General features: G+C 33.1%; 2 protein-coding genes and 4 non-coding genes across 6 annotated transcripts; 1 reads left to right on the plus strand and 5 right to left on the minus strand.

The window, feature by feature from the left end:
• Nucleotides 1-842: 842 nt before the first annotated feature.
• On the minus strand, nucleotides 843-7,508 carry LOC119839728. Its single transcript, XM_038366163.1, has 3 exons — nucleotides 7,451-7,508; nucleotides 3,850-3,950; nucleotides 843-2,136 (listed from the first exon to the last, which is right to left on the minus strand). Exons 2-3 carry the CDS (start codon nucleotides 3,934-3,936, stop codon nucleotides 967-969), a joined length of 1,257 nt encoding a protein of 418 aa, XP_038222091.1. The 5' UTR covers nucleotides 3,937-3,950; nucleotides 7,451-7,508; the 3' UTR covers nucleotides 843-966.
• Nucleotides 2,239-2,357, minus strand: LOC119839829. Its single transcript, XR_005288288.1, has one exon. It is a non-coding gene; the product is annotated as a 5S ribosomal RNA (ribosomal RNA).
• LOC119839834 lies at nucleotides 2,948-3,066 on the minus strand. Its single transcript, XR_005288293.1, has one exon. It is a non-coding gene; the product is annotated as a 5S ribosomal RNA (ribosomal RNA).
• Nucleotides 3,365-3,483, minus strand: LOC119839835. The gene has a single exon (XR_005288294.1). It is a non-coding gene; the product is annotated as a 5S ribosomal RNA (ribosomal RNA).
• A 939-nt stretch (nucleotides 7,509-8,447) lies between the features above and the next one.
• On the minus strand, nucleotides 8,448-17,671 carry LOC119839586 (T-complex protein 1 subunit gamma). Its single transcript, XM_038365948.1, has 12 exons — nucleotides 17,641-17,671; nucleotides 17,495-17,556; nucleotides 17,225-17,401; nucleotides 16,845-17,042; nucleotides 16,625-16,749; nucleotides 15,682-15,877; nucleotides 14,884-15,038; nucleotides 13,880-14,048; nucleotides 13,214-13,306; nucleotides 12,271-12,385; nucleotides 10,125-10,318; nucleotides 8,448-9,498 (listed from the first exon to the last, which is right to left on the minus strand). Exons 1-12 carry the CDS (start codon nucleotides 17,669-17,671, stop codon nucleotides 9,376-9,378), a joined length of 1,638 nt encoding a protein of 545 aa, XP_038221876.1. The 3' UTR covers nucleotides 8,448-9,375.
• Trnap-ugg lies at nucleotides 11,675-11,746 on the plus strand. The gene has a single exon. It is a non-coding gene; the product is annotated as a tRNA-Pro (tRNA).
• Nucleotides 17,672-17,906: the final 235 nt, after the last annotated feature.

The following is a 17,906-nucleotide window of genomic DNA, read 5'->3' on the forward strand; positions in this document are numbered from 1 at the left end:
CTTAAAACTAACAGACAAACATTAATATAATCCCCGACAAGACCCCAAGTCCTGTCTAATTGCATGTAATTTATCGCGGTCGCATTAATCCGAGAACGCTTCTGGCCCTAACGTTTAAAAAGCAGAAAAAACACCAAATCTATTCCTTTGATTACAAGCTGTCATGTCGTAGGATTTTTTCTAAGCCACCATTGTAATTAGTCAAGCTGGTTTTGAAGACCCTTTGCGGACGTATTCTGAGAGAGATGATGCCTCGTCTTTGATAGGACTTTGAAAACACAATTTCATTTTAATAAAAATTATATATGTATGTTTCCTACAATTATATAGTAATTAAACCGCTTTTAAGTACAACGTAACTCATAAATTTCTGAAGTTTTAATAAGTACATTTTCAATAAAAACATAATTTGCTTTTTATTTAACTCATAAACTAATTATTAAAGACAAATAATGTTTCTATTATCTGTTATATTTTAGTTTAGGTTGTATCTAGTCATATATCATAATATCTTGGAGATTTTCCGAGCACGCAACCAGAATAAGCCCCCATATTCAAGTGTTGAACATTCATTTTCTTAAATGCGCAACGTAATTGGCCCCCACCTCGCGATGTTGCCAGCCACAAAATTTATTGCTTAATTACCTCAAGAAAACGCGTCGCTGCTCGTACATCCCGACAGATGTTTTTTATTCGCCCGGAAAAACAAAACGGCCCAAGAATGACATTAATTAATTCTTAATGAAATTCATCTTCACCCTCCCGTATTTTAATTTAAACGCTCGATTTATTACTTGTACAATTTGTCGCGAACTCTTCTCTCGGAATAATTAAAACAACCATTCCTTATTACATTTATTTGGGATAAATTACTTGTAGTGCCAGCTGTTAACTGGGCTTAAATTGACAACGATTAGTACTGTAAAATGAAATTAATCCGATTTATTCCATGTGATTGTTGTGTAGTTAATATTTTCTCTGATACGAATCCTCTCTTGCTCCATGGAATAAGGGGTCCTCGAATCTAAGGTAGCTGTTGTCTGACCTCATGGAATCCTTAAAGGCTTTGTGAGAAAGTTGATCATTAAACGAATCTCCGGTATCATGATACTGGTGACTGTTTATATTATTTCTATTTGCGTTTATGCTAGCGTTCGCTTTATATTTATCTTCCTTTTGTGGTAAAACTGGAGTAGGAGTGACTTTTTCGTCAACTTTTTTATCTTTAGTCGCAGTACCCGCGCCCGCTAAATCCCTGTAGCCAAATCTCCGATCGTCCTTTCTCAACGGAGCGTAGGGATATCTATTTCTAAATCTGTAGTCGTATCGACCGGTTCTCGTGCTGTAATCGTCGTCGAAACGTCGGTACGGGTCCACTGAATACCGGTATCTCAGATCGACGCTCGGCGGCGTGCGAACAACTTCAGGTAAATGCGCGTAGTAAATGATCCTTTTAGGTTTTCTCGGTATGTAATTGTCATACGTGTCATCGTATCTATCGACCCGCGGGCCGTAGCCTGAATAATACGGCTTTCTATCGTATAAATCATAGTATGGGTCTCGCCTGTATAAATCGTCAGAAGCGTAATATCGATCATTGTAATATGGCCGCCTGTTGTCTTCCGGGTAATAAACGGCCTGCCTGGGATACACCGGCTTGTACTGCGCGCTGTCTTCGTCCGGACGGACGAACTCGGTCCTTAAATTATCGGTGCGTGTTGCTCTTTGAATGGACTCTTTATCATTTCTCGATTCGGAAGCTTCTAACGCTTTGTTTTGTGTAACAAAGTTGACTCGAGGCATGCGAGAGCTGATGACGTCACCAGATGGCTTGGGCGGTGTGAGGACGTCCCGCTGTACATCATTTTGGTTTGGGAATGGAAGTTTTACCCAGTTCTCGTTGGATGCTCTTGCGCCTCGTCCTGTTGGTTTATCGGTAATGGTTTCTGTCGTCTGGTAGAACAATGGTTCTGGCGAATTATTGGTGATGGATATCTTGGTAGTGGGGTCTTCTGGCGGTAAAGGCCCCGGCAACCAAGGTTGTTGGTTTACATCTCTTCTGCTTTCAGCTCGAATGTTATAGTATTTTTCCTCTTCAATGACATCACGTCGACCTCTCACTGAATCTTCACTGATCTGAAATAAAAAAAAAATATTTAAAGGCATATTTATCTACAGTGTATATTATTACTTAATATGGTACCTAAACGTTAAATAAATATAAATTTAGCAGCAAAAAGCCAACATCACGCGGTGTTCCCAAGCGGTCACCCATCTAAGTACTGACCGCGCCCGACGTTGCTTAGCTTCGGTGATCGGACGAGAACCGGTGTATTCAACGTGGTATGGACGTTGGCGACATTGTAAACGAAAAAAATCATTATGTTATCCTTCATCTATAAACAAAATATTGTAAATGCCCACACAAAAATAGCACGTCACAAAAGTAGCATTCAGTATAGTAGACACAATTATATTTGGTAAACTAACATGAACTTAATTCTAACGAATTTATTCTGAGTCACACAAAAAGATCTTGCGGTACCTACATAAAATTTAACTAAAACAAAAATTAATACTTTTGTGTACAGAATGCTTAGATTAAGGAACCATATCTTATTGTAACATTGTTGGCTTGTTGGCGATTTGGCTGCAACAAGGTTGCAATTAGCTTTGAATCTCAATTTATATATTGATTTTAAATAAGTGTTATATTCAATAGAATATAATAAAAAACATAGTGATATAAATGTTGATCCGGATAAGTAATTTCTAAAAAAATGGAATTATGAACATTTTCATACAATTTAGTATTATATTTGATTTGATGAAGATTAATATTTGCAGTCGGTAGAAAGTACACAATGAAGTCTTCACTGTAGTTGAAAGTCTGAAAGTAATGACATATCAAATAAAATTATTTTTTTTATCCAATAAGCAGCAAAAAAGCCAACATCACGCGGTGTTCCCAGGCGGTCACCCATCCAAGTACTGACCGCGCCCGACGTTGCTTAACTTCGGTGATCGGACGAGAACCGGTGTATTCAACGTGGTATGGACGTTGGCGGCAATACTAATAAAATTAATGAATGGAATACGTACGGTCTTTAGATAAATGTCATCACATACCATCAATAGATGGCTGTCTGTGCGTTTACTTAGTTTAATATTAGGATGAACGTATAGATAACGTTGAAATAAAACTATTGCGCGATGTCTGATGGCTCTGACCATTTAACTTGATATGTATTTTAGTTTCAAAAGTATAAAAATCCTCGCTATATTATTATCATAAAAAACAGGTAAATAGAGAACCTCACACCGTCTCAATATAGAAGTTGATCATAATTAAAAATAAACAAAAAGCCAACATCACGCGGTGTTCCCAGGCGGTCACCCATCCAAGTACTGACCGCGCCCGACGTTGCTTAACTTCGGTGATCGGACGAGAACCGGTGTATTCAACGTGGTATGGACGTTGGCGAAAGGCAATTATAAATAACAGTACCTAATTCTCAATTCAAACTATATATATATATATATATATATATATATATATATATATATATATATATATATATATATATATATATATATAGTTACTAGTGAATATTAAATTACGCAGTAGGCTGTAGAGTGATAAATTATTTTCGAAACTAAAAAATAGAAAATTTTTACAAGGATTTGTTATACATATAATGAAATATAAAACGCGATAAGCAAAAAAAATAAATGAAACGTCTCCAATTCTTCATCAACAATGAATTAATGTCAGTTCTCTATTTATTTCCGAATTGAATACGTTAACGTTTACTTATTTTATCATAGAAGTTATTCAATTTATTTTACCGTGCTCTCAGTGTGATCAGCCTGCGGAAGATCAAACGATAGCACCACGTGCAAAATCACCGAAGCCAATACTAGCGTTCTCTTCATTTTGTCGCACAAAACTGAAATGAAAAAAAAATGTTAAGTTGAAATTTTTAATTTATATTGTAGTATTTTTGTTGAGAAAGTTGTATTTACCACAATCAAACATACAGCTAAATAAATTCTACGAAATATAATTTAATATCACAAAATAAACTGACACCAATTATGCTAAAACGCAAATCATGCTCTTTTAAAGAGTAAAGTTGTTTAACAGATTAGCAATCAAATTAAAAAATTGTGAGACTCAATCAATGTATTCAGAACTTTACTAAAAAATCATATAACTACATACGAAAATACATGTCATAACTAGCTGACCCTTATCATTTAGGCGTATGAAAAATATATGTTGGCCGATTCTCAGACATATACCTAATATGCACACAAAATTTCATAAGAATCGGTCGAGCCGTTTCGGAAGAGGAGGAGGATTGGTACGAGAATTTAATGTATAATATTTGGTTTTGTATGATAATAATAAAATTACCTTGATCTAGAGTTGTGTGTATAAATTAATTTAAGAAAGCTCATTTTAAGTGAACGAATTCTTATGAGTAACTTTTAGTCTTTTAAACTTTTTGCGTTTATTACTAAACAAGATAATCATATTTTTTTATTTTGTGGCTGTTACTTCCCAACATATTGAAAACATAAAGTTAATATCATAGTATGAAGATTCACGATGGTCCATTTTATAGTTAATTTAAATGGATTAATTACATTTAAATGAGTAAATAAAAATTCATGTCGTAAAATAGAAATGAGGGGCGGATGTGATGAAATAAAACGGAAGCGTGGACACGAACCGTTGGCCATGAAGTCTGTCTAAATTATTTTATTTGCACAAATCAACTCAACTGCTATGACCTTTGCTTATTTTATATACTGTTGTTATAGAAATTGGAATACTGAGGTATTATTTCTCACACATAAAGTAACTATATACTTGTCTGTGTATCGTGAATAACTTTCAATTTAAAATGAAAAATTCCTACTAAAATTGTTCGAGTTTAAAAACTGTAAAATATTGAAAATAAATTTATTCAAAATTTATGAAGCCAATTATTTTGTCTTTTAACTAATACACACACAGAAATATTTAAAAAATATTATAGCAACGGATAAAATTAAACTAAGTTTTCGGTCTTTAGGTTAACATGCGTTTGAAATAATCATCTGATCAGTTCACATTTTGTGTAAAATCACAACAATTATTCTAACAACCTCAGAAACTTGCGCTCGTAACTATTACCATAGATAATATAAAGCTATACAGTAATATTACTGTTGAAAATTTATTGAAATTGTAATTATTACTCATTCTATATTGTTAAACAATTACAAAACACTAAATTTAAATATTTTAAATACATTTAAGAGCAGTATCGCAATAAAACCAAAGGTAAAGTGGTAAGATGGATAAACAAGGATCATTATTAAGAAATAAAAGTATCTTCATAATTCATATTAAACAAATATTCAAACGAATTTTCCCACACTTCAATGACCCATAGAAGCAACTAGTTACGCCCCATATCACCTGAACTACGATCGGTTCATTCATGAAATCTATTCACCACCGTTATCGTTGTAATCTATTGTTAATACGACTAGACGTAGGCGATTGACCCAGTTCATAGACCTATTGAAAGTTTATTTAACTACACTCAATACATATGACTAATATGGTATTGATAAGTTATATCGATTGCCTAAATACAGCGATTGTTACTTTTAGATAGATAGTAGATATTTCTTCCTTTTTAATGTGATCTTATACATGCGACTCAATATCATTTCAAGCATCTTTAAATTCTCGGATACATAATCCCAATTGCATCCCTTTATTCCGCTAAACGATTTGGATAAAATAGATATAGATAGAGAGTAGAAAACCCCGGGACTATTGGATATATTAACAGTGGTGGCTCAGTGGTGAGAACCTCGGACTTCAAAATCGATAAGTCGGGGTTCGAGACCGGGTGGAGCGTGCAGAAAATAAATTCATTTTTCAATTTATCTGCACATGTTGATAACATAACCACTGATTCAAAACGGTGAAGGAAAACATCGTGAGGAAACCGGCATGTCCGAGAATCAAAAGTTCGACGACATGTGACATCTGCCAACACGCACTTGGCCAGCGTGGTGGATTACAGCCTGAACCCTCATAGGAGGCCTGTGTCCCAGCAGTGGGAACATATCTGGGCTGATGATGATGATGATGATTGGATATATTCCTTCGTGGGCGACGCCACAGACGGAGCGTTAGTCATTGAATAACCGAATCTTAGTACAATTAGTAGAATACGTAACGCTTTATCTCTCATCTAGATGAGAGAAACAAAACACATTGGACAAGAAAGGGGACTCTTTGAAAAATCATTGGAAATACTAGCGAGACTTTTGTCCGGTTTTTATTTCTTATTTTTTTAATTTATGTATGAAATGAAAACCTTTTATTTCATTACTAACTCACATTTAAAACATCAAGCTTTTGCTTTGGAGCGAAAAGTATTAATAATAAACTCAACAATTCTTACTAAATACAAATTGCATAATTATTCCAATTTGTATCACTAAATAGTATAAAACAAAGTCGCTTTCTCTGTCCCTATGTCCCTATGTATGCTTAAATCTTTAAAATTACGCAGCGGATTTTGTTGGGGTTTTTTTTTAAATAGATAGTGTTTTAAGAGGAAGGTTTATATGCATAATAACATCTTAAGTTAGTATAATATAAATTGAGATAAAAAAAGTTTTCTGCAAATAAAGCTTTCATGGCTAATTAGGTAATTATTAAAATACGTCGCAGCCTCTATTAATTAGATCTCATTGAATGCAAATAAAATAAATTATTTTGAATCGTTACACCGAAACATTGTAAACAACAAACATATTGCAGATAACAGTCGCAACAAAAATAATGCTTTAAATTACAAGCAAAAATTACGGATCGCAACTTTTCTACAAGTTGCGATCTCGGATTAGTTAGATTATATTGTTACGATTTTAAACAATCCTAAAGCGACATATACATTTTAGCTGCATACAGAAAAATATTTGCTGCAAACGAAGAAATAACTTACAAGCATAAATAAACTCTCCGTCTGAGTTAAGTAGAGAGTGCATTACAAAAAGTGCAAATAACTGCGCCTTATACAAAACTTGCACGTAAGTAAAATATTTTTTTATAACTTACATTTCATCTTCCTTTTGAATTATTAGTGTGTGATTATATGTTTGATGGAACATAACGAAACATTATTTTGTGTAAATTATGAAGCGGTGAAATTATGATATTTACTTCACATCAAGCAAACAATCAAACTATATAACCATCGTTATCAATATTACATTTCGAATTAAATTAGCAATATTTTAATTACTTTATTTTAGTTATAATTGTAGAAGTTGTTTAATTTAAAATACCTGTATTTTATAACAAATATCTAATATATTTAAATTTTTTAGCATATTACACAATATTTATTCTTAAAACGATAATTGAGCTCACCTGAACATAATCCAGAGTCAGGCAGCTCGCAGGGCCTGCACAGCAATGTGGTGAGCGCAGTGGTCGAGTGGTGGACCGATCATCGGTCACGCACCATGGACGTTTTGTTCGCAAACAATGTGGGTATAGCTCCATTATTCGTTAATTTTTGACTTAGTATATTTAATATAGAAAAAGAAGTTTTTTACTAAAAGTAAAAGTGAATAAAGAAAAAATCGTGTATCCTCAATAACTAGTTACAGACCCCTCGGTCTGTAACTAGTAATTATTATTTTGACTATATGTTTGTGTACTAACTGTAGTAGCTACTCCACGAATTTTACCAAATTGTTTGTTAACAGGTACGACATGCCTCAGATAGTTTCCTAACTTGTGAATGCAAATACATGTGGCTATTCTTGCCCATTAAAGACTTAGAACAAATCTCTACTAATTGATTTGTTAAAGCCCAGAAACAGTATAAAATAACACTAATATAATAATAAGAAAAACAACAATGGAAACGCACAGTCTAACGGTGTCCACGTTTTCAAATTCAATGCCGAACAATGGAAAATCGCTCCCGTGTCACCTATCTTGCGATCAATTCACGCAATGTAGTCACTCACTCACTTCCCTAAAACTCATCACTTTTATGTAATATTTTAATTTATTAACTCGCATTATAATAATGGAATGTTTTATTGCATGTCCTCCAGATGCATTGCAATGTCATATAATAAGTTGTAAGCTGAATAAATCAATCACCCATTCAAATTAATTAAATATTTTTATCACAATGAAATAAATAATTTAATGTGAAACTATTCGCTATATTCGTTACTCATTATTACAATATTATTTCAATTTAATAATATTTGCATTGATTCAATACAATGATTCTTTATTCTCTTTTCTAGTATTTAAACTGATAAGCTATCAAATAAAAAAATAAATCAGATAAAAAAAATCATGGCAGTAAATTTATTGGACAGGTAAATTAAATAAAAAACATCAATTAATGTTTAATCGTTTAATACTATTATTGTTCCATCCGAAACATCATGTTGCAACATAAACGCGACTTCACGTGTTAACAAACTGACCACAAAATTATAAATAACGAAAAATTGTTATTAAATATAATTAAAATTAATTATAGTTACAGCTACTAAGGCATCGCTAAATAAAGGTATTGTGTGACAAAAGCAATCTCTTAAAACATTATTTTATGTAAATTTATGAATATTTTTCCAGATACAAGTTTTTGGTTTCGTAAATCGAAGAAAATATATTTATTTTCACCAATTATGAAAAATAAGCCTTACCATAAAAATAATAAAACAAATTTTTCGATATGTTTTGTATCGTATTTTTTTATTATATTCATTAGTAAGGCCTTCAGTATATTTCAATGTGCAGTTAAAAATCTTAAGTATTTAAATTCTTACTGCGACTAAAAAGCAAAGCACTTATTTTGAATAATCCGTTATCTAGCGTATAAAACTATAGCGTTATATAAAGTTCATATTTCAAATATTAACCTGTAGTGCGAAATGGGACTTCATTTTATAACATTGTTTTTATTAAAACACAGCTGAAATTCAAAAGTTTTATAGCAACTTGTGCGAAAGTACTAATTGCATTTTATAATGTGACGTTACGTAAAGGTTTAGTTATGGGTATATCAATGGTGTATTTTAATTAAAAATGATTAATTTTGATGGTATTAAATTAATACTCAATAAATTTATTAACCATGTTCTCCGAATACAATAGCCATATCTCAAGCACCAAAATACACCAATTATATTTATTTCTAATTTATATCAAATTGTTATTGTAATGTTTTCACTGGTATGTGCTGAACGAAAATCATATATTTCCTTCTAATTAGTAACAAAAACAGCGTTACACAGGTTAATATCGAGACGTTGAAAACAAAACTATTCCTGTCCCGCAAGCTGCGCGGGCGCAGCGGGCTCCTGTCCGCTCTTCTTCTTGGAGCCAGACACGATGTCGTCGATCCGGAGTAGGAGGATTGCCGTTTCCACTGCTGTTTTGTATACCTGTCGTTTCAGATGAAAGGTATGAAAGGTATTATAATTTATTTAAATGGGATTCTAGTGTTGTTTTGTATATCTTCAATTTTCAGATTCGGTTTATTTATAGGTGTAATTTATATGAAGGATAATAAGATTAGGGTGGGGTGGTGTCTATGGTGCACTTTTTTGATGAAATGAATTGTGTTGTGTTGTATTGTATTATATACCGTTCATGGGCAGCTCAGGGATTTTCCACACCGCTGTGGTATGGTATATAAGAACATACATTTATTAGATTTTTTTAAATCTTATGCATAATATAGGTATATATTTAATGAACGTATGTCTACATGGAGGTTAGGTGTATAAAAATGCAGTATATAGTGTGTAGTAGATAAGATTCAGTTTGGGACTGTGAATGAGATGCGGAATATAGCAAACCAGTAATGTGACGAATGTACAAATCTCATTTAGGATGTCTTTTGCGTATTTGTATGTGTGACTGTAATGTTCAGAAATGTGTATGTGACAGTGATATTAGAAAGTCGGACATAATGGGATTCGACCTAAATTTTAAACTGCTAATTTGAGTGCATGCGATTATCGTCCATATGGGATCGTGGTGTTGCCTATTAGATGCGACATCTCACCTGCAGCTTCACAGCGAGCGGCTCCCACACCTTCTTCGCGCTCATGTCCACGATCTCGCCCGTCTCGCCGTCGATGCCGGCCGTGCTCGCCTGTCCCGCCTGTCCCGCCTGTCCCGCGTGACGGGCGCGCAGAGCTGTGAGAGTGCGGATCGTGTTCGCGCCGCAGTTCTGCGCGAGCGTGCGGGGGATGATCTCTGGAATTTACAAGGAAAGTACTCTATGTCATTTGGTTCCAAATAAACAATTTTGAATTTTGATTTTTTGAATATGTGTGAGAAAATTGCGATGGAATGTTTATGATTGTGGAGTTATATCGTTTTTAGAATAATATTCTGTTTCTAGAGATCCTATTGTTTAACTAATATGTAAGTTACATAGTATATATGTCGATAAGAACACACGTGTTTTTGAATTATTAAGTTTTAGGTCTCGGTAAATTATTACGCAAATATATCCACTATTCTTTGAAATTGTGTTTTCGATTAATTAATATGGAAATAATGTACGTTTAATTATGACGGAAGTCTTCGCTTATCATTGAAAATATAAACCTGTTATAAAAATTATTTAGAAATGATATCGATTGCCAATCTATCGTTTAATCACAATATCACTACAGAAATTGTAATAACACGGTTTTTATTATATCTGCGACATGCTGCATAAATGAAAGTCATGTTGTTATATCCCTTATAACTAGAGAACATTTGAACGCAGTGGCGTAGCTACCAAGGGGCTAAGCGGGGCAGTGCCCGGGACTCTCAATCTCAGGGGGGCCTCAAATACTTACCAGATAATCTCAATCGAACTTTTGAAAATTTCTCCCATTTTCAAAATAAATACGACAGGTGGCAAGTCGATTTTAATCATGTACGTTAAAAAAACGTTACTGCAGTCAAACGATTCTCGTTTGGTTGGAATCATCTATACATTTGGATACTATGACGTTTTTTTTTTTAAATAATGTAAAAAAAATTCATAAAAAATCACACGGTTTCTTTCAAACAAAATTATGATTAAATTGAAAAAAATATTACATTGAATATAAAATTTATTTGAGAATCTTGAAAAAAGAAATAGTTCTTTCTCTGGGAAATTGCTGTGAGAACCGAAAGTATTTATATATTTAATGATTTTACTTCAAAAAACCTTACCAGTTTTGATAGCAGTGAGCCCCATTTTTTTATTAGCCCCAGGGCCCTAGGTTACCTAGCTACGCCACTGTTTAAACGGAACTTAGAGATGTTTGCTTTAGTGGATTCGAGAATATTTTACTAGTATAAATGGAAAGGGAACGAAGCCGCGGTGTAAGCTAGTGGGTATTATAGAATTTAAAAAGATTGTGTTTTTATTTTAAATTTCGTAGTAACAAAAACGTAAAATATTGTAAACACATAATATCATTATTACAATGATTCATATTTTTATGAAGCCATTTTTTTTTATTTAAATTTTATTACCAATAAGAAAAATAAGAATTCTTTTATTTTAAATTATGTAGAAATACCATCAAACATAACAGATTACAATTTTTGATATACGTTTCTATCGGCTCGTTGGTCTAGGGGTATGATTCTCGCTTTGGGTGCGAGAGGTCCCGGGTTCAAATCCCGGACGAGCCCTATCTGCTTTTGGTATTTTTTATATTTTTTTACACTTACATTCATCAAAGCTAAATGAATAAATAACTTCCCTGAGCTTATTAGTATAAACTAAGTCGATAATTTTTTTTTTCGTTTAATTTTTTCATTCTGTCAAACTATTTTCATAATTTACACTCAATGAAACTTTCACTAATTTCGGTGAACAATGCGATAGTTATTCAAAAACTTAATACAGTTATTCAAAATTTGTGCTGACAATATACTATTAAGACAATTGATTTTTTTATTAGAGTTCGGGATAAATATATTAAGATAAACTTGTTATTGATTTAAAGCTTTGTTTTAAAAATTGTACGAAATGTAAGTGAATGCGTTGTTTGCAGTTATTTTATGTGTGATTAAAAAAGTATTCTTTTTTTTCCTAATTGTGAGTGAACGCATTATTTGCATATTTCATCTTTGGTTAAAAAATAATCTTCTTTTTTTTCTTAATTGTGAGTGAATGTATTGTTTGCAGTTATTGTATATGTAATAGCATGTACCGAGCGCATGCGCGACGGCGCGGTAGGGCGTGTTGTGCGACGCGTTGGCGGCCAGCGCCTGCGACACGGCCATCTCCACCGCGCCGCCGCCCGCCACCAGCCGCGGGTTCAGCACCTGCACACACACACACACCGCTTACATTATTCCTTGTACTTATACTCCAGTAGGTGTAATCGTTAAGTGTTGCACACACACACACCACTTACATTATAATCTACAGCGTGTAATAATCATTAAGTGTGCGCAGGCGCTTATTCTGTAAATATTACAGATATCGAAAAACTTTAAAGTGATGTTCAAAGTACTTTACGTAATGAGCAATATGACAAAATACAACGCGAAATATTTAAAAAAATTACACTAAACACTCATAATATACATACATTTAAACACATTTAATGTGAGATGGTAGAAAGGTTTTGGTTTCATTATTTTAAGTGGAATAGTACCTACTCATTTTACCTATATCATTTTATAATTATAAAATCATTAGTTCATTTTCCTTAATAATTATTTCACTTGTGCACACTTAATGATTTCACCCTGTATACTTTGATAAAGTACCCATACTGTAAAATATCTATACTGTAGAATAGTTTGATGTACTAATCCATACTGTAATATATGCCTATATAATATAGAGCTGAAGAGTCTATTTCACATTCCTCTGAAATTGCATTCTTAATTCATTTAAATCTACATTTTACATTTTAGATGAGTGATTTACAGAAATGCAATTCTGCATCTTATAGATAAAAACATAAATAAATGAATTAAGATTAATAGTTTTGCTTTAGTGTTTCTTTTTTTCTCTATTTTAGGAATTCTAAGCGATTTCGTACGAAATGCATCGCCTCGACAGACTCGGAAGTTTTTTGTCTAGTGTTAAAAACTTTGTGTCAAGAGATAATATCGGAAATGTGATTTAAATAATCAACTCACCAAATTCTTAGCGACATGAAGAGCGTCTTGCAGATTTCTTTCAATCTCATTTAAGACATCCTTAGAAGCGCCTCGCAGGAGAATTGTACACGCCTGGAAATAAAACCATGCCAATGTTAGATTAATGTCTGAAATTACTTAATGAAATGTGATATTAATATGCCGTTTAAATTGAGTATAAAAATAATATTTACAACATACTATCATATTAATTATTATCAAACAATTAATGTTCGTTGATATATAATCGAAGAATTTGTTTGTTTGTTTTGTACGCACTAATCTCAGGAACTACTGGTCCGATTTGAAAAATTCTTTCGCTACTAGCCCATTTATTGAGGAAGGGTATATGCTATATACGTACCACGGGCGAAGCCGGGGTCGACCGATTAATGAGAAAGCAAACTTTACTAAAATAGTTACTGCAAATCCTTTACTTTCTGCAAGAATTTAGCTCAAAATTAATCTATCAATATGCGATAATGTGTATATATAACACTAAATACATATTTTATTTTATTCAAAACCCAAAACAAAATTTAGCTGGGGTAATTTATTTCATAAATCCTTGAACTGTACTAAACATTTATGTGTGTCATCTTTTTGTATATCATGTACATATTTATTTCACCAAAAACATGTAAATAGCCAGCGCGATCTCATCACCTTGGGGTTCTTGCATTCGGTGACGAAGGTGAAGTAATCATCGCCGATCTTCTTGACCTCGAAGCGGCCCGCCATGGTGCCCACGTCGCTCTCCTTGAGCTCCTCCGTGCGGTTCACGATGGTGGCGCCGCACGCGCGCGCCAGACGGTTGTTGTCTGTTTTACGTAATCTGCAATTGTATTAATTAATACCTTTTAGAATTCTTGCATTTGTATAATATAAACTGATCCAACATTTTTAATAAATTTAATTTGCAGGGTTTCTTAATATATAACTTACCTATATATAATATATAACTTAATAATTCCATCCATTATTCGAGAATCAATATAGTATGATAGATATAGAGTTTAATATTGCAGTTATAAAATGTTTAATCACTACACATTATAAAGCAAAGTCGCTTCACGCGCCTGTCCCTATATAATTATATGTATATATATTTAGATCTTTAAAATTACACAATGGATTTTAATGGTTATACACAAATGATTTTTAATAAATAGAGTGATTCATGAGTAAGTAAAAAGCTCAAAGGATTATACTTACCTTCTCCTACAACGAGGCCGAAAGTTTTATAAAAGTCTAATCCAACATACAGAATAGGTACTATAAACCGCTACATACAACGCACTCACTCACTCACTTTCTCTCACTCACACACACACACACACACACACACACACACACGCGCGCACGCACAACACACACTCACACACACACACACAAATAAACCCACTGCATGCTTATACTAATCTTTTTAAATAACTGATTTTGTTTTTTAAATAATGTAATTGTTAATGTCTAAATTTAGCATTAATGTCAAGGTCTAGAGTGGAAGGCGTCGGTCGTCTCTAGCACAGGTCTAGGCCTAGTTGAGACGATCGTCGTGACTGATTATTTTGAATCCTATGTATTTTTTTGTATATATTTTTATTATAGTGAACTATGTGGACTATTATATATTATACATACTTCTAATACAGATCATTGAAAGCACCTACCTTCGAATAGCAGTGATTCCAGCCTTAACAAGGTAATGCTGAGCCAAGTCAGACACTCCCTTCTCAGTGAAAACTACATCAGGCTTGAGTGCTATGATATCGGCACACTGCCTCTGTACATGCTCCTCTTCTAGTTGCAACAGTTTTGTGAAGTCCTGAAAAATTATATAGGGTTTTTAAATCACCTTGTAGTTTACTATGTATGACTTTAAGAGAAGATGCACATTACTAGGGATAAAATTAATTTTGATACTGATCTGATAGTTTTTGTGTAAAATGTAAATTTTCACATATATATATCTTCCTATAATATCAGTTTATTAGCCACTAAACTTTTGGCTTTGACTTTGAATTTGAATAAAATGTATATTGTAATATTTGTATTTTTAATGTTCAATAAAGTATGAGGTTTTAATTTTTTTTGTATGTGTAGCCTCAGAACTTTTGAGTGGCTGACCTGATTGTGATAATGGTTTTATTTGAAAGCTGGTGCCTCCGTGTGGTCCCATTTAAATTTGGTCTAGTTCTGACAATTTGATGGCGGTAAAAAGATTGAAGTATTTACATATCAAACACAAAAAAAAACAATCAAACTCATAAATCCCTTGTTTCGAAGTTCGTTGATAACGATTCATTTTACGGAAATTCTGTACATTGAAAATGATATTATCTTAATTCACAAATATTAAACATAGCTTTTCAAAACAACCTGAATCAGTTCTGATAGAACTTGAACATTGTGTTAGAATTGATTCCGATTAGATATAACAGATTACCAAGATAATTTAATATTTTTACCTGTTCTCCAACGATCTCGAAGTTGGTCTGGCTTTCACCCTTCTTGTACTCCAAGGGGCAATCCAAGAGGATAATGCGAGGGTTCTCGATGAACCTCTTCATTTTGGCGTGCGTCACATCTTTGTTGATCATGATACCATTTAGCACGCGCGACTCCTCCACGGTGCCGCCGGGAATCTTCTCTACTTTAGCGTAACTGTAAGGATTATGTTTTTATAAAGATAATAGATAATAATGTTGATGGTTTATGGTGCTCTGATGATGCTAAAAGTGGTTAATATCACATCTATCATTAAACCTTAAAGATAAATGAAGATAAATGCTATAGTGTTTGTTTGTTTGTCTTGCTTTAAATGATTTGGATGGAAACCTAAAAATAAACATGAAAAAGTTATGAGTGACATATGTTACTTTTTACTGCACTGAAACATTAATTAGATGAGAATTATCTTGACTATGTGGGATAGAATAGATTGCCTAAAGTACATTATAAATCAAGAATCGATTAAAGAGATTTCAAATTATATTATTATAAAATAAATAAAAAACCAAATTATAATCCAAGTGAAGAAAGAGAACATAATTTTAGAACACCATTATTTCAAAGCTCCTCATTAAGTAGACCAAGCATTAATCACCTCCATACTTATTTACCACTGCTATATTCCATTCTTATTTCTAATGTGTTCCTACTATTATTATAAATGCCAAAGTTTGTGAGGATGAATGTGTGAGTATGTATATGTATGCCTTTCTCTCAAAAACTACTGAACCAATTGCAATGAATTTTGGTAGGTAGATAGCTGGACAACTGGAATACCACATAGGTAAAATCGCAGGGCGCAGCAAATATTTTATAAAGAAAAGTTATAAAAATCCATGAACATAAATTTCTAATCACATTTAAATTCAATGAAATAATGAAACAAAATAAACAACTCACTTTTTAATATCAACTTCCACTCTGCCATTCTCATTAATTGTGACAGTGTTGACAGCATCCAGTGCAATATCCACAGCCAAGTCAGCCCAGCGGCCGACATATTTTGTGCCTACACATGAGCGAATCTAAAACAAATATTGGTTGAGCATCTTTTGAGCATCAAGTTGTTTTAAAAATGGTATTCCAATTTAATTGGTAAGTGCTATTTTATATTACTTACCACTTCTCTAATCTTTTCCCTGTCATTTAAATCAACTGGAATGGAGATCTTCTCTTGTAATAGTTTCACGGCATCCTCTAAAGCCTGCCTATACTCTCGGATGATAACGGTGGGATGAATGTTCTGTACTAGGAATTGTTCAGCCACGGCTAACATTTCACCGGCTAACACTATAACCGATGTAGTTCCATCACCAACCTAAAAATGAATAGTCACCAATTCTTTTCCATTTTTTTTTCATTTTTATAAAATTATTAACTACCTTGACAAAAACAACTAAGTAAGTAATTATATCAATACGAATTATAAAAATTGTTAAAATAACACAGTAACAGTATGAACAACATGAAAAGTAAATACAGAAAAATAAAAATTCTAACCTCTTCGTCCTGAGTTCTGGCGATTTCTATCATAGATTTAGCCGCTGGATGTTGCACTGTGATTTCTCTGAGAATAGCATTGCCGTCGTTGGTCATCACGATCCCACCCATGGGGTCCATCAACATTTTCAACATAGCTTGTGGACCAAGGCATGTTCGTATAACGTCCGCTATTGTCTAAAATAAACAACAATCCTTTAAAGTTATGACTGAAAACCACTTAGTACAACGAAAATTTACTTTTTTGTACAGTTTCAGTAGGATATTAACCTTTCCAGCGTTTATATTCTCGAGTTGAACCTTCCGGCCGGAGTCACGTTTTGTGTTTTGGCCTGAAATAACATTTTACATAGTAAGTTGAAACATGGATCCAGCTTAATATTAGCAATCTACAACATCTCGTATACTTTACTCACTCAAAACTACAATTGGTTGTTGTCCGTACATTCTGATTAAATTTCAAATTATAATAATTCAATTTGTTCGGAAAATAATGAGACCAAAAATCACAATCGCGAATCGCGTGGTGACTTGAATGATGACTAAATGTGGGTTGCCAGTAATAAAATTTAAAAATAAGTAGACAATACATGTATGCAGAAGCATAAATGTCTCGTCCTTCCAGTCCAATTTCAAAAATACTTCTTTTTACAGTCTGAAAAGTAATTGTGAAATACAATTG

This window comes from Zerene cesonia, chromosome 4 (assembly GCF_012273895.1).
Source record: "Zerene cesonia ecotype Mississippi chromosome 4, Zerene_cesonia_1.1, whole genome shotgun sequence".
Taxonomy (NCBI): Eukaryota; Metazoa; Arthropoda; class Insecta; order Lepidoptera; family Pieridae; genus Zerene; species Zerene cesonia.